Source organism: Uloborus diversus, chromosome 2, assembly GCF_026930045.1.
Source record: "Uloborus diversus isolate 005 chromosome 2, Udiv.v.3.1, whole genome shotgun sequence".
NCBI classification, from domain to species: domain Eukaryota; kingdom Metazoa; phylum Arthropoda; class Arachnida; order Araneae; family Uloboridae; genus Uloborus; species Uloborus diversus.
The window spans coordinates 125007641-125033119 of NC_072732.1; the positions used below are offsets into that span (position 1 = coordinate 125007641).

At 32.2% G+C, this 25479-nt stretch overlaps 3 protein-coding genes across 3 annotated transcripts; 2 read left to right on the plus strand and 1 right to left on the minus strand.

The window, feature by feature from the left end:
- Positions 1–1183: 1183 nt before the first annotated feature.
- Positions 1184–10316, minus strand: LOC129217314 (slit homolog 1 protein-like). Its single transcript, XM_054851594.1, has 4 exons — positions 10121–10316; positions 6721–7200; positions 4572–4720; positions 1184–2117 (listed from the first exon to the last, which is right to left on the minus strand). The coding sequence occupies exons 1-4, from the start codon at positions 10288–10290 to the stop codon at positions 1975–1977; spliced, it is 942 nt and encodes a 313-aa protein (XP_054707569.1). The 5' UTR covers positions 10291–10316; the 3' UTR covers positions 1184–1974.
- A 2335-nt stretch (positions 10317–12651) lies between these two features.
- On the plus strand, positions 12652–15637 carry LOC129217315 (protein artichoke-like). Its single transcript, XM_054851595.1, has 2 exons — positions 12652–12827; positions 15154–15637. The coding sequence occupies exons 1-2, from the start codon at positions 12652–12654 to the stop codon at positions 15635–15637; spliced, it is 660 nt and encodes a 219-aa protein (XP_054707570.1).
- A 2388-nt stretch (positions 15638–18025) lies between these two features.
- Positions 18026–20394, plus strand: LOC129217316 (leucine-rich glioma-inactivated protein 1-like). Its single transcript, XM_054851596.1, has 2 exons — positions 18026–18167; positions 20244–20394. Exons 1-2 carry the CDS (start codon positions 18050–18052, stop codon positions 20387–20389), a joined length of 264 nt encoding a protein of 87 aa, XP_054707571.1. The 5' UTR covers positions 18026–18049; the 3' UTR covers positions 20390–20394.
- Positions 20395–25479: the final 5085 nt, after the last annotated feature.

Consider the following 25479-nt stretch of genomic DNA (forward strand, 5'->3'; position numbering starts at 1 on the left):
GTATGTTGTGGCCATCAAGAAACTTTCTTCTATATCTTTCTTATAATTCTGATCCCTCCCCATGCTTAACGAGGAAGCAATATTCCCAACGAAAACAAAATTACACATGCCAAAACTTGATGACCATCCCAATTCCTGATTCATCTCAAAAGCAAAGCAAAGAATGAAAATTGAAAATTATTTTAAAAGCCTTGCTTAAAATAATTGCAAACATTTATCTGTTAACAGACACAAGATGGCAACAGTTAAAAATTTTAAATCATTGAGATAATATTTCGGATCATTTTCATGCAATTAAAAGCACGAGCTGAACGCAGACGACAGTCTGTTACGATTTATCTTTCTTATTGTTGCAATTAAAAAGCTATTTTTATTCGCACAGATAAAAAAAAAAAAATCAGCCCTAATGGAGCGATTGGCGCCAAAATTAAACCAACGCCTGTTTACATATGGATTCATATTTATTCCAAATTTCATCCAGAACGTAGCATTACTTCTTGAGATATGGCACTCACAATGGGAAAAAAAAAGAACGTTCGATTGCGCCACCCCCTTTTTAGCTGTTGACACCAAAATAGAATCATTTCTTATACCTTCTAAGGGCTACTTGTCGATAAATTTTTGTTTGATTACGTTCATTATTTATTGAGATACAGCAGTCACAATTGACGGCAAAAAACATTCTATAGCTCAACCCTCGTTTGAGCTATTGACACCAAAATTGAATCAGGATCTGTACCTGTTAGGGACAACATATGGACCAAATTTTATCTGATTCCGCCAGTTACTTCCGGGGGAATAGCAGTCACGCAAAACTCAAAAGACGTCCCATTGCTCCATCCCCCTTGGAGGAATTCGCGCCAAAAACCAATGGGCACAAGTTCACATAGGAGCACATATGTGTACCAAATTTCGTTCGATTTCATGCGGTAGTTTTTGCTGTAGAGCGGCCACAAAAAACTGGTCAAACACAGACGTGACACACATACACACACACATACACACAGACAGACATTTTCCAAAAATAGTCGAAATGGAGTCAGCACACCTTAAAACGTTCAAATCCGTCAAAATTCGAAATTCGAAAATTTGCACGAATCCAATACTTTCTTCTATATATTAGATATAGAAGAAAGTAAAAATGAAAGTGATGTTTAATATAAATTTCTTTATGTTGTGCAAAATATTTTTTGAAGGTTTTTTTTAAGATACAGGGTGTTCCAAAACGATCGCATAAACTTTGCACAGCAAGATTTTTCTTTGGGAGTACATTACAACTGCCAAAAGAAGCGTTTCTGTACGATCTATAGTTTACGAGAAAAAATACGAAAATCAAAGTAAAACGTCACTTCCGGTGCAAGAAAAAACACTTTATTGAACATATCAACAGCAGTATAAGTACATTACGTATAACAACAAATACGTGCAATGACAATTAAAACATTTTCGTTTGGAAAGCTATGAAAATACTGTTTTTGATGTGTCCAATAAAGTGTTTTTTACTTTTGTTAAGTTTTAAGGGGTAGGAGGGTTCGATGACCTAACTGACAAGGGACCCGCCTCGACACTCGCGGCCCTGTAATCCCCATCATATGTAAGGAATGCAAATCCTGGGGAATGACTCCTGATCATCTTCTCTACTGCCAAGGACTCGATAAAGAAGATTTGAGACAAAGGGCGATTTCTTGATTTGAATTTTATGAACGTCTTCGAGCTCATTTAGGCTCATTAGGCTGTAAGTGGCTAAATCAATTAGGATAAGTACCGACAACAACAGCGAATGCTTATAAAAACAAACTTCCGCATAAGAATGACCATAACTTAGATTTTTATGTTTCTATTTTTAATAAGCACATTTAAAAACATATTTTCATGCTATTTAAAAACCTCAACTATGTCCTCCTGGGAAACTCAAATACATTTTAAGCTAAGAATCAGAAGCACAATTCGTGTATCATGCTGATTATGCCTTTATTAGCACCTAAGATCTTTGGCACCCAACATCTTCAAGCTTTCTCCAAACAATCCTGGTGGCTCGGCGCATGTTCCTATCAGAACCCGTGGTTGCGGCTTATTAAGCATCCAAGAAAGTCTGCAATCACATCTCAGATCATTTACTAAAAAAATCAGAAAGAAAGACGTTTACCAAAACTTTAAAGACGCAAATGTATTGTTTTAAAAACGTTAATGATCTAGTAATTTCTTTCTGATTAATTTACTTTATATTGATTATTCGTTTTGTTTATTTTTGTGTTTTATTCATTTCTTTTATCCATTTATTTGTTAATTTTATTTATTTAATTGTTTTTACACTTTTCCCTCTTAATATAAATTTTTATCTGTTGAAGAAAATGTGCTCTGCTTTCAGTGGATTTTTTTTTTCAAATAAGTATTTATTAAGAAACATATTCTCGGTTCAAATATATATTTTTCTTTTCTTCTTCTTCTTCTTCTTTTTTTTTTTTTTTTTTTTTTTTTTTTGTTGAAGAAGTTAATTTGCCTTTGTTTTTCCTTGTTTCATTAAAAAAAATTTACCATTTTCATAAACTTCTTGTGTGACTTGCGCGCGTTTTGTGTACGTTTGTATATTTTTAAAATAAACTTATCTCTTTTCATGGAGTTTTTTTTCTCTCATTTTCTCCTACTTATGAGAATTGAAAAATTAGTTCACCTTTACACCTTAAAAATGTATAGATGTTTTGTATTTCAGATTTTTATCATGATCCACTGTTTTCATTAACATTATACTTTTAGTATTAGCTTACTAAAATAGAGAAATTAAGTATAATTTAGTGAAATATAAAACATATTGAAGCGTTGAATAAATTTGAAAAATTTGAAATAAAGGACGTAGATTTTCAGCAACCTCAAACTAATTTTTATTTGAAAGACTAAAGTGAGGAGATTACTGAATTTAAAAAAAAAAAACAAAATGTTTTTAATTATAGAATCTTCCAACTTTATAATGAAAAAACCTCAAAAGCTGTCAGACTACATATACCCGATTGAAAAAATGTTGAACCGTAAGCCACAACACTTCTGCAGGGTCCCTTTTGAATTGTACAATTGAGGTAGTGAGAAGCAAACGGATGTATGTGGCGAATTTGAAAAAAAAAAAAAAAAAATGGAGATAACCAGTACACATGGTAGATGAACCTCTCCTCTGTCTTGGGGCAAGAGATAGTATTAATAATCCTGATAGTTGCTGCTATACAGCTTGATTCAGAAAAAAAAAATTCAATGAAAGCCTACCTAGAATGTTATCTTTAAACGCGTTTTACTCAAAACTTGAAAATATCCACTTGCATCCCTTTGTTCTCACTGTATCAATTAAAGAAAGAGCTGTAGAGTTACAATTGCACATCTTTTTGTCATTGCGTGGCCATAGACTGAGGTACCAGGACGTACATATGTAGAATTTATGTTTTGTTTCAATTATGCTACATGCACATAACAACCATTTCACACTGGCCCCTACCTACACATTAGCGAAAATTAATTTGGATTATGAGTGCAATTTGTTTTAACAATCTCATTAATTTCATTAAGAACACCTTTCCTTGTCCGTGAAAATATTGGAATCCTCTTCTTAATATCTTTTAAGAACCGCAGAACTTGGGCGACCTACAGGTCGAGCCTCACGGACCTATTGGTAAACCAGGTCCTCGTTACATTTTAAATTCTGGCATTAAAATGTGCTTAATGTTTTTAAGGAAAGTATAATTTTCTTGTTTGAAAATAATTCTTCATTTCATCTGCAATTTACTTGAATTGCTATTCTTTATTATGTCAAATGATGACTACGTTAAATTTGCTATGCGTTCACACTGGAAGGACGAATTTTTCGTTCCTTCCAGCAACTACTCGACTTTTAATCTCAGAACTAAGATAAAATAGACTAAGCTGTAATAATTTTATTCTATCAGCAAGAAAACAAATTTCAACAGGAAAGCAAGTTTCAGACCACAATCATGAGATCTTTCTACGAGCTGAGTGGTCTGCTTTTCAACCGAGCAAGTGGTTTTCATCCATGATGCCCATGGCCAATAAGTAGCCATGTCAGCCTTATCAGAAATTAGGGGCCGGCTTGTAATCAAAAAGGAATTAGTTTCATTTTTTTATGGGAGGAGGGGGGTCCGGTGCACATACTAGTTATGTGCTAGCTAGTACATACTAGTTACTAGTAGCAAACTAGCTCTCGCAAATGAAGTTAAAGAGGGCCAGAACTTCCCTCAGGTTTTGACCACAAACTTCACTTTCGTTCTGAGGGTTGGCTTCTAAAATGCATACAATAATTTTTACCTGAAATACTACAGTCGATGAGACTTTTCCTACTCCGCGTAAACAAAGGGTTCAATTATTCGTCGAATAAAAAACTGCTTATAGAGCAGTTTTTTTTTTTTTTTTTTTTTTTTTTTCAGTAAAGAAGGCACATTGTGCACAAACCTTCGAGCAATTGAAATGTTTCGTAGATTTTTTTTTAAATAAAATCCCTAAGCGTTTCTTAATATTCACTGGTGATAATTTCGTAAGATATTTTTACATAAAATAATTTTTCTGATGTTACTTACGAGAAGAATCAAATCGTTCCAGTTTATCCCAGATGTTGGAAAAGACTTCTTCTTTTAGAGTTAGAATGAGATTACTTTTTAGCAAAACACGTTTCAAATTTGGCATGTCTGTAAACATATTGTCCGGAAGTTCTTGGATTTGATTGAAACTAAAAAGTAATGTTTTTTTTTATTACCTTGATGCAATGGGCTCACATGTTTAAAATAAATAACAAAAAAAATACGGTCCTGACACAACATTATGCAACTTTTTCACTTCATCGTCGAAGTAAAGGACGTGGCTCACTCACGAAGAATTTTAATCTCAATTTTAGGTTAAATTTTCATTTTGATTATACATAAATCAAATTTGATTTATTTCGTGACGTATGTAACGTACACATGGTCATTCAAACAGGCCAATTCTCATACTCCTCGTATTTATTTTCGCTATCGCTCTCAACTCTGTCATGTGACGAATTTGCCAAGTGATTGGTGAAACAAATGCGATTTTAATCACGTGACTCATCGAGAACGATATCGAAAAAAGTTCAACCGGTTTTATAACCCCTCTGAATATATTAATTTTTTTCCCTGAATCGATTTTATTCCGACCTCTGCACGTACAGACGTCCCTGTACGATTGTATCTTACAAAAATCAAGAACAATTTGACATAGAATATTCAAATAAATTATTTAGGACACTAGAAATGTCTAGTTATTCACCTACTTTTTCGGTTGTAAACAACAATTCGTCTGTTTATTTCTACGCTCTGTATATGTGCGGTTGATCATTATAAGAACCATGCATATGTTGTACCTTGGAACATGTCCTAAAGTGCAATATGTTTGGCTGTCCCAAGGTACAACCACCACGTGGTTTAAGAAAAACTAAAATAGTGGTAAATCTAGATGCACTATCATTATTTTCTCATAACCAAAATATTTGAAGTACTTCTCTTTCATAGCAAAGTAAAATGCAATTGATTAGTTTTACAAATACAAAGACAGAAAATGAAATAAAAATTTTAAAAAATATTTACTTTGGAGTCATGAAATTTTCTTTTTCCCACAAAATCTTCAATTTTACTCTTTTGATGCTGATTGTTATTATGGCAACATTTACTGGTGAAGGTTACTATTAGAGATCTTAAAAACATGGCTGCTAGATATAGAATCTTTGAAATTAGCAGTGTCCCAAGGTGCGAACGTCCCAAGGTACAACACTCTCCCCTTCCTATTCTGCTTGAAGGAAAAATGGTTTCTGCCAAAATATTAATTTTGTATTTGGAACTTGCACAATGCACACTGCATAGTAAAGTATCTGTCTTTCTTATGGGTCGGTTTGGCCAAATGACCGCTTACTAGCTTTTTGTATGAAATTAAAAATTGAAGAAAGTACTTTTTTACACATTCATTTCTATATCCGTCTCTTAAGATTCAAAATGGATATTTCGCGACACTTGACGTGTGCTGATGACACAAAAATCCTATTTGTATTGCTTCATTATGTGCAGTTATAGATGGTTCTTTGTAGTGAAATATTTTGGTTTTCAGATTTAAAAAAATTGTATTTTAGATATTCGAAAAGATATAACAGTTTATTAGAAAATAAGGAAGGAAGTCATGTACTATCCAAGCATTATATAATGCTTTTTACTGTTCTAAGAAAACACCGATAACTTATAAATTGATTTAGAACTGTAAACTTTTACTACTTATTGCAAATGTATTGATGCTACTGCTAAAGGTTCTACGGTATGATCTCAAAGAAAAATCGCTTTATTTACACTAATATAACTTCAGACCGAGAGCAAAAACCACAAAACTTCCTTCTCTGAATTTCTAAAGCTACGATTTTAAAAAACGATTAAAGCTAATTTTAAAAAAATACACAAAATAATTTGTCACAGTGCTATTGATTGACAAGCAACGGAATTGAAGTTGCTGTTTAGTTCCATTTGAAGTTTGCAAAACATCTACATTTTATAAATTTCAATACAAAATATAAGCAGTAATAATTCTAATGACTCCGTTTAAAAATCTCCAATAATATAATATTTTCACAAATAAAAAATTTCCATTTCATTCTTGTTTTTGTACGTACTATAATATCATCGCATGATAAAAATTCACCGATAATTCATTTGTACAAACTGTAATGCTTACCTCAAATTTATTTCATACAGTCTGTTTGCAGGATTTGGAAACATGTCTCTTTTGATATCCGATATCTGGTTGTAAGACAAATCCAAAAGATGCAGGCGATGAAAGTCACTAAACGCTGTAGCATGAATAAAAGATATCCTATTTTTCGCCAAATGAAGGCCGAGCAAATCTAAATGAGCTATATCTTTAATGTTTTCTTCAATAGACTCTAAATTTGCTCCATTGATCTTCAAGCTGGTAAGGTGATTTAGTTTTCTTAACTGTGCCCACTCCCAGTTGCCTAACATGGTGCTGTTGATTATGTATAAAAAATTTATGTATTGCTGTAACCCATCGAAAGCTATATCCGTGTCACTGAGGGAATAAAATGATGATCTACTAATCACGATGCCTTTAACAAAGATGTCTGTAAACGTATCTTGGGGTATGTAATTGATAGCGGAATCAGCGATTTCTATACTGTATAGATCCGTTCTGCGTCTGAAATCAGAATCAGAAAATGTTAAAAGTTTATAAGATAAAAGATTTTCATTATTTAATATAACGTGATTAAACATATAGCATAAATTCATTTTTTGCATAAATAATGCATTTCGATTTAAAGCAACATATATCATTGAAATGCAATAACATAAAATTAAATATATTGTAACTTGCTTTTAACAATAGGGCCATTGCGCGAAAAAGTCAACTGCTTCTCCTACACGTGACGGATCTTATATTTCATTAAAAAGTAAAGGTTTTAAACGGTAATGATGATACTTTTTGCTTTAGATATCACACATAAGTTTGTTATTTGTTAAGCAGAAAAACATATGCTCATAATTATTTCAAAGTATTATTCTTTATGATACATAAAATTCGTCACGTGCGAGACAAAATGGCCATTTTCCGTGGAATGGCCCAATACTGAATGGGGTTGTTTCCTTCAGTCAAAAGTACTACTTTTAGTCACTGAAATGAATCGAATGAGCAAAAAAAAAATAACATAGACCCAGAAAATATTTTCATTTTCCCAACAGTTATTTTTTAATTATTTTTTTAACTGTACGGTTTTTCAAACAAGGCGTGGTCTTGGTGACGTCACAAATGATGCATTTCGGCGCATCTTTCTACCACGTTCCATGTTATGATAATCAACAAGCGAATCAAATATTGCGCTCTACGCTTGCGATCAACCATATCGTTGCCAATACACGTGAGTAAAGATGCAAATTTTCTATTTTGCTCTGTAAATGGCAACACTAAATGGCATTTCATCATTTGTGATGTCATCGGCAAGATGTGTAAACAATGAAAGAGCACCGATTAAAGTAATTTTTTAAAAATATTAAACTTAAATAAATTATTTAAAAAATGGTCAGATCCTATGTTTTTTAGCATGTTCTTTCAGAAAAAAAATACTTTTAAAATTTTGGAAGCGACCCTATTGTAAAATAAAGCACAATTTTGCAAAATACGTACAACAGCGAAGTAATGTAGTTAAATAACATTTATGAAGCCAACAGCCAGTATGGCTCACATTCTCATAAACTTGCGGTATTTTTTCAATTGAGATTTTTTACACTTTAATGAAAATTTAAATGATTCATACAAATTCTCAAAAAATATACAACTACTCAAAAATTTCGATGCGTGAAGTAACGGATTTACCATGTCGCAATCGCAAAATTTCCCCATGGCATTAGGACCCCGATGGATATCCAAAAAATGCACGTGAAAAAAATGTTTTATGTAGATCTGTTGATCTGTAAGCAGAAATGTATAGTAAATTGAGTGTAGGTTAGTGCGAGCTGGGCGAGGTTTTTGTAAAAAAATACTTATGCTCGGGTCTAATTACTGCATGGTTCTTTGGGATCGCTTTCCAGGAGGGTAAAGCTTTAGGGGTCCCATAATAATTATTTTGTCCATAATTTGTTAAAGAGACTTTTATGTTTGGATATTCGGTGAATGTACCACTTAATCGGCAGTAATCCGTTTTCCTCTCCTCTCCCCCCCCCCCCCGCCCCATTTTTTAGGGAATACTTCTATTTGAACAAACAAAAAATCTTTTTGTTTTCCAGTTATTATATTTAATGCCTATGCACATAACTAAAAGATATATTTTCCATTTTCTCTTAAAAATTACTACTTTTTTATTCAACCAAACTGTTTTTATTGTTTAGTCTGATTTTTTCTTTTAAAACATTCTTGCTTTTTTTTTAAATTAGCGATTAAATACTTTTTTAATTAATTTAATAATACGACTAATTTTACTACTTTATATACGCACATATATACAATAACTGGAGACAGACAAAAAGTGTAAATTCTTAGGAACCCAGAACACAAATTTAGGCGCCAGACAAACTATTTCTCAGATTTCGTTGGCAAATTCTGTGCAACATGGCCTTTGAAGGATTCTTGTTTTAAATAAACAATTTGATTTTTTTTTTTTTTTTTTTTTTTTTTTTTTGCCCGGACAACCTGGCGCACTGTCTCTGTCGAACCTTGACTATGTCACAACCAGCTTCTCCTGTGTCAGTATTTTTTCCGAATATCCTACCTTTAGAATAAACCTTTAAGAGTTGCTTTACAATTTCCAAGAACCAAAGTCTTGGATGAAGTAGCTACTACGTAGGTAATAATAATTTAAAAAATAGCTCTTTAACTAAAATATCTACTGAGCGTAACCAACTAACTAATCATTTGAATTTTCATATTGTTCACAGAATGCTATTTTATCAACAATGAAAAAATTGGCTTACAAGATTTGACTGTAATTTTTAAACATTATTTTTTTAAAAAAAGAGAAAAACAAACCATCTATCACCGAAATAAACAAGCTGTTATTCGGTCTCGAAAAATCAAAATTATACATTAAAAAAAAAGAATTAAAAATGGAGGATTTGTAGTGTTAAAAATCATTTTTAATTAATCGGTAATCGTTCGGTTATCTACTGCAGATTAATTGATAATCGGGTATCGGCCAATTTGCTTATCGGTGCTGCTTTAAGAATGCATTCATGATTTTTAAGTTTAATTGCTGGTTTGTTATTTAATTTCGTAAACTACAGCTGTTGAAACAGGTTCGTCGACAACAGTATAAATTTCGTCAAACGTAATTAAACACCTTGGGGTTAATCGAAACACCACTGAATTAGATGATAAACAATTATAAAGTCAAAATTTTTGTTCCCAGTAACTCTCAGAGATTTCTGGACACAATGCATAAAATGTTATCTCTCAATCCACCCAAAAGAATTGGAAGGATCTGAAGTTGAAACATTGAAATTCTGCCCTTAATTACCCCAACAGGTCATACATTCCATTTATTATAAGCAAAGAAATACAAAAAAAAAAAAAAAAAAATGGAAAATGTAACTACTCCCACTTGTAGCAGCATAACTAAATTATCTACCTGACTAATCTTGCAATCCTCACTAAATCCTGTTCTGTATTAATCCCTGGGCAATGGAGACTCATAGATCCATTAATTTTGCAAACACAAGGTGTGACATCCTCTCGGAATGGACATCCATATGCTGCTGAGTAAAAAATTAAACTGAAAACGACGAAGTAGCGAAGCATTTTAGAGACCACACCACAACCCTGACAATTCAGATCTGTATCGATAGAAAAGCGCAATTTCTGACTTTCCATGGCTTTGTATCTGCTCTTTTGAGAGATAAGGTGATAGGAATGAGAATGTAGACACATTTTTATTATTCAAAAGAAAGGGAATTCATTTTAAGATGAGTGAAACTTTTGTTGAAGGTGACTTTTGTTAATGAACATTTGTAATGATAATTTGACATTCTAAAAGCTTAATCATTATCATTTAGTCTTGATAAAACTTAATTTAGAACGTAGACACAAAATGATCTGACGAATATCAGCGAAGAGTAACGTTGCGTTTTAATTACAAATCCCATAAATTAATTATACATTTTATTTATTTATTTATTTTTTTGAGAGGGGAGGAGGGGCAAACGATGTCTAAAAATAATAAAAACCGAGCTCACAGATATGCATAAATTCATTTATTTCTCAAAGCCAGGGGTAAATTTCCTCTCATAAACCACCAAAAATTAAGAACCTATTCAACTGCATGAAACTACCATCATATTCTCATTAGAGAGTATAAGGTAGCAAAAATTGGTAACTACGCTATAAACAAATGCAATATTTTTGTTCAATTATCATTAGTGAACCTTCTTTTGTGTTGTTTTTGTATTTTTTTAGATAAAGCATGGAAATAATAATTTTTATTAAAAAAAAAATTTTTTTTTAATTACTATCCTTTAAAAAATTATAGGGAAACATACAGCCCGACGGACAATACACGAATGGGGATACAGACAGATCAAAAGACAGACCTCATAATTCTACTTTCAAATATTTCCTTTTAAAACATTTATTATTATTGCAAAGAATATTTTCTTTGTAATTTTTACTTTTAGGCTATTTTTAGATACATTTTTACGAGATCATAAAACAGTCATGTTTTTAATTATTTATTTTTCGCTAATTACTTTTACGAAAACGGAGACTAAACGCCAAAGGTCCATGGGATTAAACGCCTTAAACTAAAATATTGTGCTTCACGTAAAATTTAAAAAACCAAATATCTTGCAAGATAAAATAATTTTATATGATTAATTTTCATAGCTGTGGTTGAAGCTAGGAATAAATGCAACATTCGGTCCAAAAAAAAGTGTAAAAAGCACAGACAAAAATTCAAAGTTGTGGAAATTTTTTGATTCGATTTGATATAATAACAGCTTTTAGTTTAAAAAAAACTGCTTGTTTCAATGGAAAACGCAATTAGAATAAAAGTTTTTTTTTTTTAATTATTTTTTTTTTCATATCGAGTGTTTGGAGTTTACAAATGCGTACTGTTCACGATTTTATTTTTTTATTCGAAAAAAAAAATGATTTTGAAAATATGTATTGCATTTTCTTCTGCTAATCATATTTGCTGTCCGAGTATTGGGAAATTTTAGCAGTTTATGAAAAAGATGAAATGTGTACGTACAAAATATTTTATGCTAAAATACCCAACCTTTTAAAGAGGAACGATTTAGTATTAAATAAAGTCTTGTTTAGGTAATGGGCTACTACGCTTATTTAAAAAAAAAAAAAAGAAAGAAAAAATAACTTTTGAGAACCTTGTTAATTGGAAGCAGTAAAAAGAAAGTTTGTTCATATAAGTACAAGTTTTAGTTTCTGTTATTTTTTAAATAAAAATTTGCTCATCTCGAGTTCTAAAATGATCATTTAATCCCATGAATTTAGTGAACAATAAATATAGCATGAAAGGAGGGGGTTGTAAGAGAAAAGCATTTGAAAATAGAATTTAAATCTTCCAAATAAATTAAGAAACAAGAAGCGTATCCGATATTAAAATATATTTTTTCGTTTTTATACTGTTGCTGCTCTAATTCTTTCACTAATTCTTTCTCTAAATCGAAAATAATAAATAAAACCAAGAAAACAGAGATAAAAGATGTAATTAGAAAATAGTTGTAGCAGAGATTACGCCTGAAAGAAGAATTGCTTATGTATAACACGATGGCAAAGACGAGTCAGTAAAGACGAGTTAGTTGCTTTTGAATTTTTTGATACACGATTGCCCAAAAAATAAATTTAATTATACGGGCAAAATAAGTCTTCAAGAAGGTTTTTCGAAAACCATAACCACATTCGTAAATGTAACTAAATAAACGCGAAGAAAAATGAATTATCTTCTCTGGTTGTTTTTGCATTTTAATAATCTGTAATCATAACAAGTAAATGAGCTCCACACCAGAAATCAGAAGCAAAAATCTGCTGCGTTTCCCACGCTTATCTAATTTATCATATTCTGTCTAAACTCCGAAGATTAATTTAAATCTGTAAAATCATTTGAAATACTTATTGTTAGAAAAATGAAAACGTAGTTTTTTCAAAATGCTGTCAATTTGTTTATTTCTAATTCTGTGTCTCGGAATCTCTGAAGAATGTCCACCGCCTGAATCCTTGACGCCATGTCTCTGTAGAATCGAACCACTGAGCAAAGCGCGGGAAATTCTTTGTTATGATATTAACAATGAACAAACTCTATCGAACGCAATTAGTGCTATCAGGTACTGTAATGAAATATTATGATCATTTCTTAGGTTATTTTCTCTTCTTTATACTAGAAAGATAATGAATAAAAACTACCATTTCGTAGATTCGAGTTATACGAGTGATGTTAATAAAAAATATTCTACCATAATACAGTGCTGACCAAATTATTAGACTAAAGAGTTTTTTTTTTTTTTTTTGTATACTATTTGTACTAAATTACTATTTATTTTGCGGTTAAAGTACAGTACATACTGTGCACTGATTATTACGTTATTTTAGCATAATTTAATTTTTCCAAGTGACAGCATTGTCTGCTTTGTTTATGTTCTTTGTTTATCTACCTACCAGGAACATAACCTCAATCAGCTTAAACAGTTCACTAGTTCTTTTTATTAGTGTGTTCTGTTATATTTAAAGTTAGTTTTAGGAAATTAGTGAGTATGTGTATGTGAGTATATATAATAGTGAGTATAAATAATTTTTTTACTCCTTTTTCAAAAAGTTAAAAAATAGTGTAAATCTTGTAAAATGTATGCCAAAAAAACTTAAAATGCTCATCAAGAACAAGGAAATGCATACTAAATATTAGATAACTATTTCACTGTTCGTTAATGTGTCTATAGTTATGTAACCCATAAAGAATTTGCTTTTAAAACAGTCTTAGTCTAATAATTTGGCCAGCACTGTAAATGCTTAGGATGTAGGTAATTTCATTATTTTTTCTTCTAATTCATGACTTTCAAAGAAAAAAATGGTGGGTTTGTATCAAAATCAGCAAATATTCGTTTCTTCTTTTGAGTGGGGAAGGAAGGGATGAAACTGAAAAGTTTCATCTGCTTCAGACTGAACATATTATTTGCCATTTTATTTATGTACTAGGAAGTCGCCCGTCAAGGTGAAAATTGCTTCTACATATGAACGAAGCCATTGCCTGTTTTGTGATATTTTGATAGTTGAAATTGTAACTCTAACTCCAATGAATTAACCCAAAACTCCAGTAGATAGAGGGTTTTTTGTTGACTATTTTTTCATTTCTTCATTCCCCTGAAATGACACAGTCTTACCAGTAAAACAGTTAAGTTAACGGATCGAGTTCAGCCTTGTCACGATAAAGCCCTTCCCTGCATGTTGAACATAACCAAAACATACTATCAAGTTATCATGCCGTGGCGCGAGTTTCATTGTTGAAACACGCAGTTTACTCGATCATTGGCTATCATTTATATGAGGGTTAGTTACTAGGACTTTTTTGATCATTATTATTATTAATGTTCAGAACAATTAATGCATGTTCAGCATTCCATTCAATACTACTCCTCGACAATAATAAGTGTGACTTTATTGGCTGAATATTTGGGGTTTATGGCTGAGATAAGCGAATGACATTCTGCGTCCATTTAACCTAAGCGTGTTTTCATTTGCTACAGACAATAGGAGGTAAGTGAAAACAGTGATTTTATTCTCATAAGGTCAAAGTAGAAAAGAGAACCTTTCCACATACATCCTCAATTTAGAGACATAAAAAACTGTAGTACTACGATGATCACCGTGCTGCTCAAGGACCGTATGAGGAAAATCTTACGAGAAACGACTGTTAGTTAATAAAACCCTATTTCAATTAATTTTAACACAGATGTCTAAGGGTTGGAATGCAAACTGATTTATTTTCCATAATATTATGTAGGAAAGAAAACTGCGACACTCAGAGGAGTAAAAAATTCTTGAGCATGGTACTTAACCTGAAACTCATGAACCGTATGAGAAAAACTAGGAAATACTTGCAGCAAACTAATATAATAAAACTATTGCATGTTAAGTTAATATAAAATACGCACAAAAAAGTATAATGAAATGCAATGTGTACCGTCTTCTAAAGAGGCAGGAAGTATGACAAGCTTAGTTGTTTGCAATTACTCCATGTTTGTAATTTGAAACGTAATTTGAAACACCTAAGTTATACAACAAAAAAGGCAAAGTGTAGGAAAATTCATTGCCAAACATTTTTAGTTAACATATCACGTGACAAATCAAATAGTTAAATCAAAAGCTGTTGATGGCAAACTTTTCACACAAAAAACTTGACTACAAGCTTTAAGTTATTCAAATTTCAGGCTAATCTGAAAATTAATAAAATTAACTACTTTAGTTGGGTTGCAAACATTTGAAATAGATTACTGGAAAAGACTCTAAGGAACAAGAGAATTATTTTTTTTATCTTTACTGGGGACTGATAAATTGACTAGGAACAGCATAATTTGTCCCAGAGTCTAACTGGTTGTCAGTTTTGTTTTTGTATTTGTTCATTTTCATAGCGTTATTATTCCATCTTTTCACTTTCAGGGGAAGAACCGATATCTATGGCGTCAAAATACAGGATTCTGTCTTGAACTATATTCCACACGACACATTCTCGGATGTTCGAATCAAAGAGTTGGAGATCTCAGATTCTTCCTTGTCTTCTCTCAGTGATACAGATATCGCTTTCGAAGGCTTAGAAGATTATCTGGACAACCTATTCTTCACTGACTGCATTTTCATGGGATCCTGGGATTGGGAAAAATTAAAGAACCTCAGAAGGTTGTTGTCTTTAGAGATAAGAGGAGGACAGTTTGAATCTATTGATAAGGACATCAAAGATATTGGCCATCTAGATATCAAAATATTCAACTTCGCCAGAAATAAAATCTCTTACATCGATGATGAAGCTTTTGCGATGTTTAAGAATCTTCTTTCACTAGACCTGTCGGACAATTTCATCACGGAAATGAAACGAGATATGCTTCCGAATCCAGCTCTTAATCTCAGAAAAATTGATTTAAGGTAAGTACAAAAGAATGAGACATAATCGTTGTTTAATGTAAAGTTTTTAATGTTGAAAAAACTTTATTTTTTTGGATCGTTATGATTAATAAGTATCTTTAATAACTAGAACATTATTTAAGCTAAAATCTGAAAATAAAATTTTATCACTTTTATAAACCGTTTCTTTTCTTTTTTTACATCATACAATAATTCAGCAAAAGGGAGTTAGGATAACAATATCACCAATGTTCGCCACATGCCATGAAATATTCTTGTTTACTAGAAATGGATTTAGTAATTTCTTGGATTAAATATATTGATACAATAGTCAAATCTTTTCCGCGACCGTAAATCTAACTCTTCGCTGCTATAACTTTTTGCTTTCAAACATATTGAAGTGAAAAAATCCGAATAACTAAAATATTGGCTCCAAAAAGTTTTAACAGAAAATTTTTAACTGCTCAAGCAAATAAAACTTATCCTAAACAAATACTGTAAGTCAGGGTCGCTTGCTGTATCTTCATGGAAACTTTTTCTCATTTCTCTTTGATTATCAAAAGGAGCAATATTCATTTCCAATAAATGACCTTCAAATATTCATTGGAATAATATTCAATAATGGAGCAAATTTTTTGTTGTTTGTAAAGAATGACACAGTTGTTTCTAAAATAATCTCGGGTGAGCTTTTCTCGTATGACTTTTCATTCAGAAGCTCACACTTCTTTGCATTGAAAAAGGTGTTCCTTGTAACACCGAAATACAGTCTGCAGTAATTTTCAATTTTTGTGCTTCAAAACGTAGGTTAATTGATTATTTTAATTTTCAGCACAAAGGTATTTATTCGTTATGTAGTTGTTTCTAGTTTTCTTACAGTTAAAAAACCTGAAATCAAGTGTAAAAGGTAGCAATATGCATTTATTTTTAAAATTAGCTGTTTTTATGCGTTTGCATACATTAATATCAAAATATGCAAAAACATACATTTCTGCATGCGCATATTCATTAGCATATAATCCGAGCTTTGCATCAGATTTTTATGCACTCATAAAAGCTTCTTTTAACCAAAAACATATGTCCCAGTTTAATGTGAAAGTTTGTGCTTTGTTTTTTCCGACATGATAGGAGAACTGCACGAAGGCAAACATTAATTCTTTGTCTTTATTTTATTCAGAACTAGCCGATAAGAGAAATTACCATTTAAAAAGGACTTTGTTACACAAGTATGAAAAAAATTGATCTCCATTCATATCGCATAATTATGAGAGGTGATCTGACCACTTAAAAACATTCTTCTTTTGCAAACAGAACAGTCACTTGCTGTTAAAAATAATCTAGAGGTCACAAAATATTATAAATTTTAAAGTGAAATTTCAGACGGAACAATTAATCACTGCTTATACTTACTGTTTTGTTGAAATCCGTTCGGTAAGGTGTCATTATTTATGCTCAAAATAAGGAGATGCTGATGTAAACTAATATTCACTTTTCCCTGCTTAAGTCCTTTTTAAAATTTTTGTTTAACTTATGTTTAAATAAACATTAGATAGGAAAAATAGGAAAGTAATCTATCAAGTCGCATAAGTAATAAAATGAATGAATATAAGACATATTGGAGTTATGCACTTATATAGAGTATGTATTTGAAAGAAAGTCTTGCTTTTACTCCTGGCTTTTTAAAGAAGAAATAAAAACTCATTCTAAGTTATTTTTTTAACCCCTTCCCGCTCGCTCCCGTATCTATGCCGTGCTGGGGTTTCGACCTCCAAATCTCGCTCCCGTGATATTGTCGTGCTGGGGTGTGCAATATTAACACGACGAAACTATTAAAATCAATTCATTGATTTTTCCCGGAAGACATTTTATTTCTCTCTTTATACACTAGATGGCAGCACCAGTCCATTTTAAATGTAATTGCAGATTTTAAATGTAATTGCAGAGATGAAGAAAGGAAATTTGGTGCTAACTTACCAGATTGTGACGTTGGCCTCTGTATTTCAAGCTTTGAAATTTACCACACAAGAAAAATTTTCTTATCTTTACTTATATTACACAAAAGATAAATAAAATTCTTTTTTAATGTTTAAAAGACGTATTTCTTAAATTTTCGCTGCTTGCTTGGGCTTGCTTGTTGACTTTTCATAAGATTTTATTTTTTTTTTAAATTTCAATCTAAAAAATATTGAAAATAAAAAATTGAATGCACATGTTGTTCATGAACTTATAAAAGATACGTTCATGATTATGTTCATGAACGTATTAAAGTAATCGGTGAACATGAAAGAACTATGATTATTTCATAAAATGAAATAATCGATATTATATTTTTTATAAGTAGTGAACTAAATCAGGAAGTAATAACTTGTCACAATAACATTTTATGTTTCATTTTTTTCCATCTATTAGTGGCAACCGAATTGAGTTACTTCCGGAGAGCATGTTTACCGAAATGCCGAACATATTAGCCATTATGCTGAAAAATAATCGTTTTTTAACGCTGGAAGAGAAAACGTTTTCTTTGGTTTGGGAGCAGCTGCAAAACTTTGATGCAAGTGGTAAGCAATTTTCAGTCATTTCGTCTAGGTTCTACATTGTTGAATTCAGTTTTGGCTAAAGTGTTTTAAGTTATACCTCTTTTATCATAATGTAAGTATAATTTCAACAGAAAAGAGGATGTAGTAAAACGAAAGTAATGTCATAAATTAGCAACAAACTGAATTTTGTGCCATAATGAGATGCCAGGCCTAGTGTCAAATCGGCGATATTAACAAGAATTTCATAGAACCTCCAGTTAACATTGAGTTTTCTTTCGAAAACCTTTTAAATTCTTTTTGGACAGATTTGCAGCCCCGTAGAAGACAGATATTTTGCTCTTCGCAAAATTAGTTTCTATGCAGTTTAGTAGATTGAAGCGCTTTCAGAGATGGTGTATTTTGGCGACGAATTAAGATTGCTAGCAGTTGATTTGCTTTGGTGACCGACCATATAGACGTATCTTAATGCCAGATGATTAAACATTATGTATTTAAAAAATTGTGTCTCGTAAAGACACACAATTAGAAGTGATTTTTTTTTCTTTTCCTTTTCTTACATTCTACATCGCCCTTCACCTGCACGTTTTTCTCATGCCATGCTCTTGATCTTCCTGTGTCTGACTTCGGCATATTCACAACAAAATTGTATATTTTAATGAAGAATGTATATTATAAACAACGAGAAAACTAAACAATGCTCATCCACTTTTTAATTAGTCGCAAAAGCAATGAAAAATGTATGTTATTATTAAGTTAGTTTTGTTAATAAAAGTTAACAAACTAATTAAGTTCAAGACTGAACTTAAGTGATGTGGATTACGCTTTTAAATGGATGACTTGACTCGAATCAAGGAAATCTTCAAAAACTGGTATTATTTGAGAAGTTTAAAATCTTCAAATATATACTTGCTGAAGTTAAACACTGAAATTAATTTGTTAACTTTTAAAAACTTTACAATTACTATTTTTTTTCCTATTTTATAGTCACAAAAATGGCTAGAACATGACATACAAGTGAGAAAACACATGCATTTTATGGGAGTTTGTGTGAAAAATTTAAAAATAAAACTATGACCGATTTACTCAAAAACTAGTTCAATCCAAATTATTTTTCCGTGTGTATAATTATGCAATACTGCTAATGTAATATAAAGAAGGAAAGAATAGTGAAGCCATGTATCGAATGCTTTTCAAACCAAAAAAAAAAATCTTTTGGAAAAATTAAGTGGAAAAACACTTTAAAAACACTTTAGATACAGTGGTGTGTGTGTGTGTGTCTGTGTGTGTTAAATGACCACTTAAACCAACTTAAATTTAAAAATTATATTTGCAGAGTGGTAAAAAACGCTTCGTATAGAATTATGATTCTTTTTCACTTAAATTCAGAAATATCATGTGCAAGACGAAGTCTAACTTTGTTTTCTCTCTTTAGGGTAGCAATTCTTAACCAGTGATCTGGTGGACCGGCACCGGTTTTGACCGAAAAGTTTGACCGCTCCTCAGATATTTTTGCTACGTTAAAAAACTTTCCTTACTCAAAACCTGAAAACACCAAAAGAATAAAAATAATATTCTGTGCGACACCTTTTACGTGAATTTTGTGATTAATTTTCTATGATTTTTCAGCAATGTTTATTATTTCTGTATAATTGTTACATTTATTACTTATCATAACATTTAAACATTTCTGTAACAATTCTTTAACGCCGAGTAAAAATTTATTTATATATTTACTAATTAATTTACAATTATTATTACATTTTGTAAAAACGGAAAACAAAAAGCCTCAGTCGTTAGCAAAAATTTAGATAATTAAAGATCCTTGAACGCATTTTTTTTTTTTTTTTTTTTGTATATAAAAGTAGAGAAAAGCGAAAAAAACTTCTCTTGCAAAAAAGAAGAAAAGTAAAAAAGAAGAAGAAAAATAACCGGTCTGCGAATTTGTTTCAACAGATCTTGCCGGTCCGTTGGTCAAAAAAAGATTGAGAAACGCAGCTTAGTGGGTCTAATACAACCGTTTAAAACAAACTTATAGCATTGTATGAAGTCTGGAAGTGTCTTAGATTTTTTATATAAAATATTGCAAACTATTTTTAGGAAATTCTTTGCGGTGTGACTGTCGAATCTCATGGATAGTGGGAAAGAGATTTCCAAAGGCTACTGTTGCATCTTGTGCTGAGCCTCCTACATTAAAAGGAAAGAAGTTAGAAACTCTTCTCTCTAAAGATCTTTGGTGTTTATAAGTTCATGTCACTGTAATAGTACTTAAATAAAAGTGTAATCAAAAATTCTGTTTCGTTTCTATCTTTATTTTTTAAAGGAACACAAGTGAAAACTTTGAAGTTGAATTAATTCGTAAATTTTATTTATTTATTTATTTATTTTAGAGAAAACGGTTGCAAAAATGTTTCATAAATAATTATCATTCTTTTTTACATGTGTCCAGAAAAGAAAACCTAGAAAGCCAATATTGTGTTGCGATTAAAATCAGCAGGAAGAACTCCTCTTCCTGTTGACTCATTATTTCGATTTTATTATTTGTTAAACTAAAAATCCACCGTGGGATCGTTTCCGAATTTTTTTTCTTTTGGAAGAGCATACTTAAAAACATAGAATCTGAACATTTTTTAAATAACTTGACAAAGTTTATTATTTAAAATAAATATCTTAATCGGTGCGTAGATTCAATTTAATTTTTTTCGCTTCTGCACGTAACATCTCAAGTGATGAAATACCTTTCACTGATGCCATTAGCGCGAAGCGCAATATTCATTTCTCTTCTTTACTCACATGTACTGGCAACGATATGGTTGATAGTAAGCCTAGAACGCAGTATTTAATTCGCTTCTTACATTATCATATCGTGGGAACGTGGTAGATTGCAAGCGTAAGCATTCAGCGCGCCAAAGTTCATCATTTGTGACGTCATAAAGACCACTCTTTGACTAAAAAATCAGTTATTTTAAAAATTTATTAAAAATTAAACGTTTTGAAAATTGAGCAATCACGATTGCTTATTGTTCTCACTTGACCGTCCTTGATGTTACGGTTCCTTTTTCATCTTGGACCAGGTGCCTCTGCAGCACCTCCGCCCGCCGTCTTCCAGGCGCGGCTGTCCCCCGGTCCTGAGCTATCCGCTTCTCCTGGTCGGAGGCGTCCATGTCCTACACACACGCACGCTCACACACATACAAACACACGACTTCACACACTTCTACACACATACATACACACACTCATACCTGCACACAGAGACAAACACACATGCTTACATACACACACACACGAACGCCTACACGCACACGCGCGTACACAACACTCACTCACATATGTATACATACACTTACATACACACGCACGCACACACATGCGCCTACACAAACACACACGCTCATACACACGTTCGTGATTGCGAAAAACGTAATTTGAATTCAAGATGCCAAAAATTCAAATTAATATACACTGCTTGACAATTGCTAAGGAACAATTACATTTTTTGGAATAGTTAAGAATAGATAACGATTAAAGAAACAGAACGAAATATATAATTAATTTGGAGGATGTGCCTTTATTATTAGTACAAAATAATACAGATATTACTGCATTAATGAAGTAAAAACTTAAAAAAATAATCCTACTTAGATGATTTTTATACAACACCAAAAAAATGATCTAGGTCAGAATGATGGAGACATGAGTATCATAATATGATGTATGATTACCAGAGACACTGATGCACAATTTACATCTGATTTCGATACTCCCCACTAATTATTGAGGAGTGCTTGGGGGATGTTTTCCCCACTCCTCTCTCAATGCGGATTTGAGTTCTTGTACTGTTCTGAGAGTGACAGTTCTTCGCGCAACACGTCTGCCAAGAGCCTCCCAGGCAAGCTCAATCGGAATTAATTCGGGAAAGTAAGCAGGCCACTGCATATAGAGAATGTTTTCATTTTCCAGTGTCTGACACTTCAATGCTCCAGTGTGACCGTGTATCGTCGTCCGTAAAGAGAAAATCTGGACCCACAGCCCCCCTAAAAAGACGAACATGGTCCAGCATAACAGCTCTGCAATACATTCGTGACGTATCGCTTTCTTATTCAAAAATATGAAGCTGTGTTCTGCCATTGTGCATGATGCCTGCCCACACCATGACGGCTGGGCCGTACCGATCACGTTCACAAACAAATTTTTGTGCATAACGTGTTCCACGCTCTCTCCACAGTAGTTGGTGACAAGAATCACTCGTCACACTGAAACGAAATTCGTCAGAGAAAATCACTCTAGACCAATTTTGATGAACCCACCAACATGTTCCTTAGACCAGCGTAATCTCTCTCGACGATGGCGTAGTTGAACTTATATGCAACGTACGGGCTTCCGTGCATACAAACCGACATTATTTAGTCGCCGTGAGATGGTTCTTGCAGAAACATGCGTACCGGTAGCGGTTGTTAGATTTTCAGCTATCTATCCAAGAGTAAAATTTCTGTTCCTTTTTGCCACGAGGGCTACATAGCGATCCTCTGAAGGTGTGGTGCTCCTACCACGACCCCCGGCATGCTTTTGCAAAATATTTCCACCTTCAGCGGCTGTCTATAATCGGGAAAATGCACTTTTTGATACACCCATTGCAGCAGCCACAGTGGTGAGACTTTGACCTGCTTCTAGTCGTCCAACCGCTCGTCCACGATCGTAGATACTCAAATGATGTCTTGCTGACATTTTACTGCTATATATTTCAAGAACCAAACAGAATTTTAGAGAAAAACCTTTTTTAACATCCAGCAGTATTTTTGTTGAAAACCAAACAGCGTGAATTTTTCGTACGAATTTTGAGCGTGTATGCACTGTCTTTTATACAGATAACGAGTCTTGGTCTACCACGCCATCTGAACTTGAATTTATTTCCATTGGCCAGGTGGTTGAGGTACAAATTTGTATATATATATATATATATATATATATATATATATATATATATATATATATATATATATATATATATATATATATATATATATATATATGAGCAATCACGATTGCTTATTGTTCTCACTTGACTATTTTGTTGTCCTATGATTTTATTTTCCCCCTGCCTCCCTCTGAAGCACCACCGTCGGCCGGCCTCACGATGCTGCTCCTCTAGCGAAAACCATCTCCAGGTTGCGTCACTTACTTGCCTACACTTACACACACACACTTACACACACACACATACAGACACCTACACATGCACACATACACACCTACACATACACACAACTACCCACACATACACATACCCCCCTACAGACAAAGACAGATGCACACAACTCCCCACAAACATACATACCTACACACATACACCCCCCCCCCACACACACACACAAACACACACTCGTTATTGCGAAAAACATAATTTGAATTTAAGATATCAAAGTTCTTTTTTTTTTTTTTTTTTTTGCTCATTCTATTAACTTTAGTGACTAAATATAGTACTTTTGACTGATGGAAACAACTTCTTTTTTTTTCTTTTTGGCTCCGAAGATGAGTAAAATTCGACATTTTTTATCAACACTGCTTATTATAAACCTGAATAAATTTACTTTTGTTTATGCGCAAATAAATGAAGCTAGGATGCATCAGTTTTGATCGACTGATTCAAGTTATCTCCTTCAAACAAATTTTTACTGTAATTCGGGATTTGTTACCTTTGAGTTTTGTTTGTGTCTTTGTTCACGAAATGATAAAATGTTAAAATTAGATATTTTGGAAATTAAATTGATTGTTTAATTTAATTTATGAGCTATACTGAATTTGATTTTTTTTCAATTACTATTCTACTTTTTTTTAACAAAATAAAATTAAATTAAGTTATGATTCAAGCAAAACTCTTAGCTTTTGCATCTGTACCTTTGTCCAGAAGTATGCCTTTTTTAGTGCATTAACGTATTGTTATATTTTTTTAATATACTATCAATCCTTCATAAAGGAATAGAACATAACACTGCACATAATCTTAATATTAATCATTCTTGATTATTCTAAAAATTTTAACAAACCGAAAGTTGTTGGACGGGAGAGAAATGCAATATAAGTTGTACGGCAAAATATGACGCATAAACGTTAAAGAGTTTTTCTCAGAAATTGAGTTGCAGCCTTTGAGACATTAAAAAAGGATTTTGAACATCCCTAGCAAAATTCTGAAATTGCTGCTCGTAACTTTTGCGATGTTTTCTCTTCCCAAGTTTAAGAATCTGTCAAATACACCTGCTCCAGGTGTGACTATAGAGTGCGCAGTTACTGCTCAAATTCTGCGGCTGTGCTTTCGGCCTGCAGCATAAGATGCAATTTGAACAGCCTCTGGGCTTTGCTAGTTTGTTTGTCTTCTTGAAGACATGTGTTCATATTTAGAGCAAACTCTCGCTGCAACTATTATTTGCAGTGAGCTTGAGGTGCCGTAATGTTTTCTGCGCATTTAAGCTTTTCTCCAAATAGAAAGAAAATTGTATGTGGTAAGTAAAAATCCAACAGTAAGTAATAAAGTTTCCTTAACAGAACTTTTTTTTTTTTTTTTGTTTCTTTTCTTTCTTTTTTTTTTTTTTTTTGTAAAGTTGCAATATTTTTATTTAGCAGCCGTTATGTCATTTATTATCTTGCAAAACATAATTAAGAACCGAAATATGCATTGTTTTTGCAAAATTGTCCGTAAATCACAGAATTTAGAGACAGGTTAAAATGTTTTATGAAGTCATATAATTGACAAAAATGCAATTAAAATGTATTGGTATCACCTAACATTACCAATGTTTTTTAATCTTAGACATTATCAACGAGGTTATAATTTTAATTAAGAGGGTTAATATCTAAAGCTTTTTTAGTTAAAATTTGAAATAGAAGTTGGAACGAATTGAAAAATAAGTAAGATTACAAGCTCAAAGTTTTAAGTTAAACCATATCATTCTTTTTTATTCGCAGTAAGCTTAAGATAGAAAAGTGCCGTAATGTCTTTTGCGCAGTTAAGCTTTTCGCCAAATAGAAATAAAATAAAGTGGCAGAAAACTAGTTCCAACAATATTCTATCCAGTTTTCTTAACATGACTTCGTAATATTTTTCTTTTAATTTTTTTAGTTACGATATGGGTATTTAGTAGCTTTCCGATCAGCTTAACAGAACATCCAAGCAGAAATAATTAGGAACAAAAATTATCATCTTGTTCTTATATTGTGCATTAGATTTTGAAAAATATTACATAAGTCTCCGAACTCACAGCGACTGGTTCAATAGATTATTATGTTCAACAATCTATTGAAACACAACTTTGAAATTCATTCTTTTGGTCGAAAGATG

Excerpts from the sequence above, each read along its gene's own strand:
- LOC129217316 (XM_054851596.1), top strand. The coding sequence starts at position 18,050 with ATGTTTACCGAAATGCCGAACATATTAGCCATTATGCTGAAAAATAAT. Across the intron at positions 18,168-20,243 it reads GCAAAACTTTGATGCAAGTG|GAAATTCTTTGCGGTGTGAC; the intron begins GTAAGCAATTTT and ends AACTATTTTTAG.
- LOC129217315 (XM_054851595.1), top strand. The coding sequence starts at position 12,652 with ATGCTGTCAATTTGTTTATTTCTAATTCTGTGTCTCGGAATCTCTGAA. Across the intron at positions 12,828-15,153 it reads AACGCAATTAGTGCTATCAG|GGGAAGAACCGATATCTATG; the intron begins GTACTGTAATGA and ends TTTCACTTTCAG.
- LOC129217314 (XM_054851594.1), bottom strand. The coding sequence starts at position 10,290 with ATGCTTCGCTACTTCGTCGTTTTCAGTTTAATTTTTTACTCAGCAGCA. Across the intron at positions 7,201-10,120 it reads AGGATTGCAAGATTAGTCAG|ACGCAGAACGGATCTATACA; the intron begins GTAGATAATTTA and ends TTCTGATTTCAG. Across the intron at positions 4,721-6,720 it reads CTGTATGAAATAAATTTGAG|TTTCAATCAAATCCAAGAAC; the intron begins GTAAGCATTACA and ends ATTACTTTTTAG.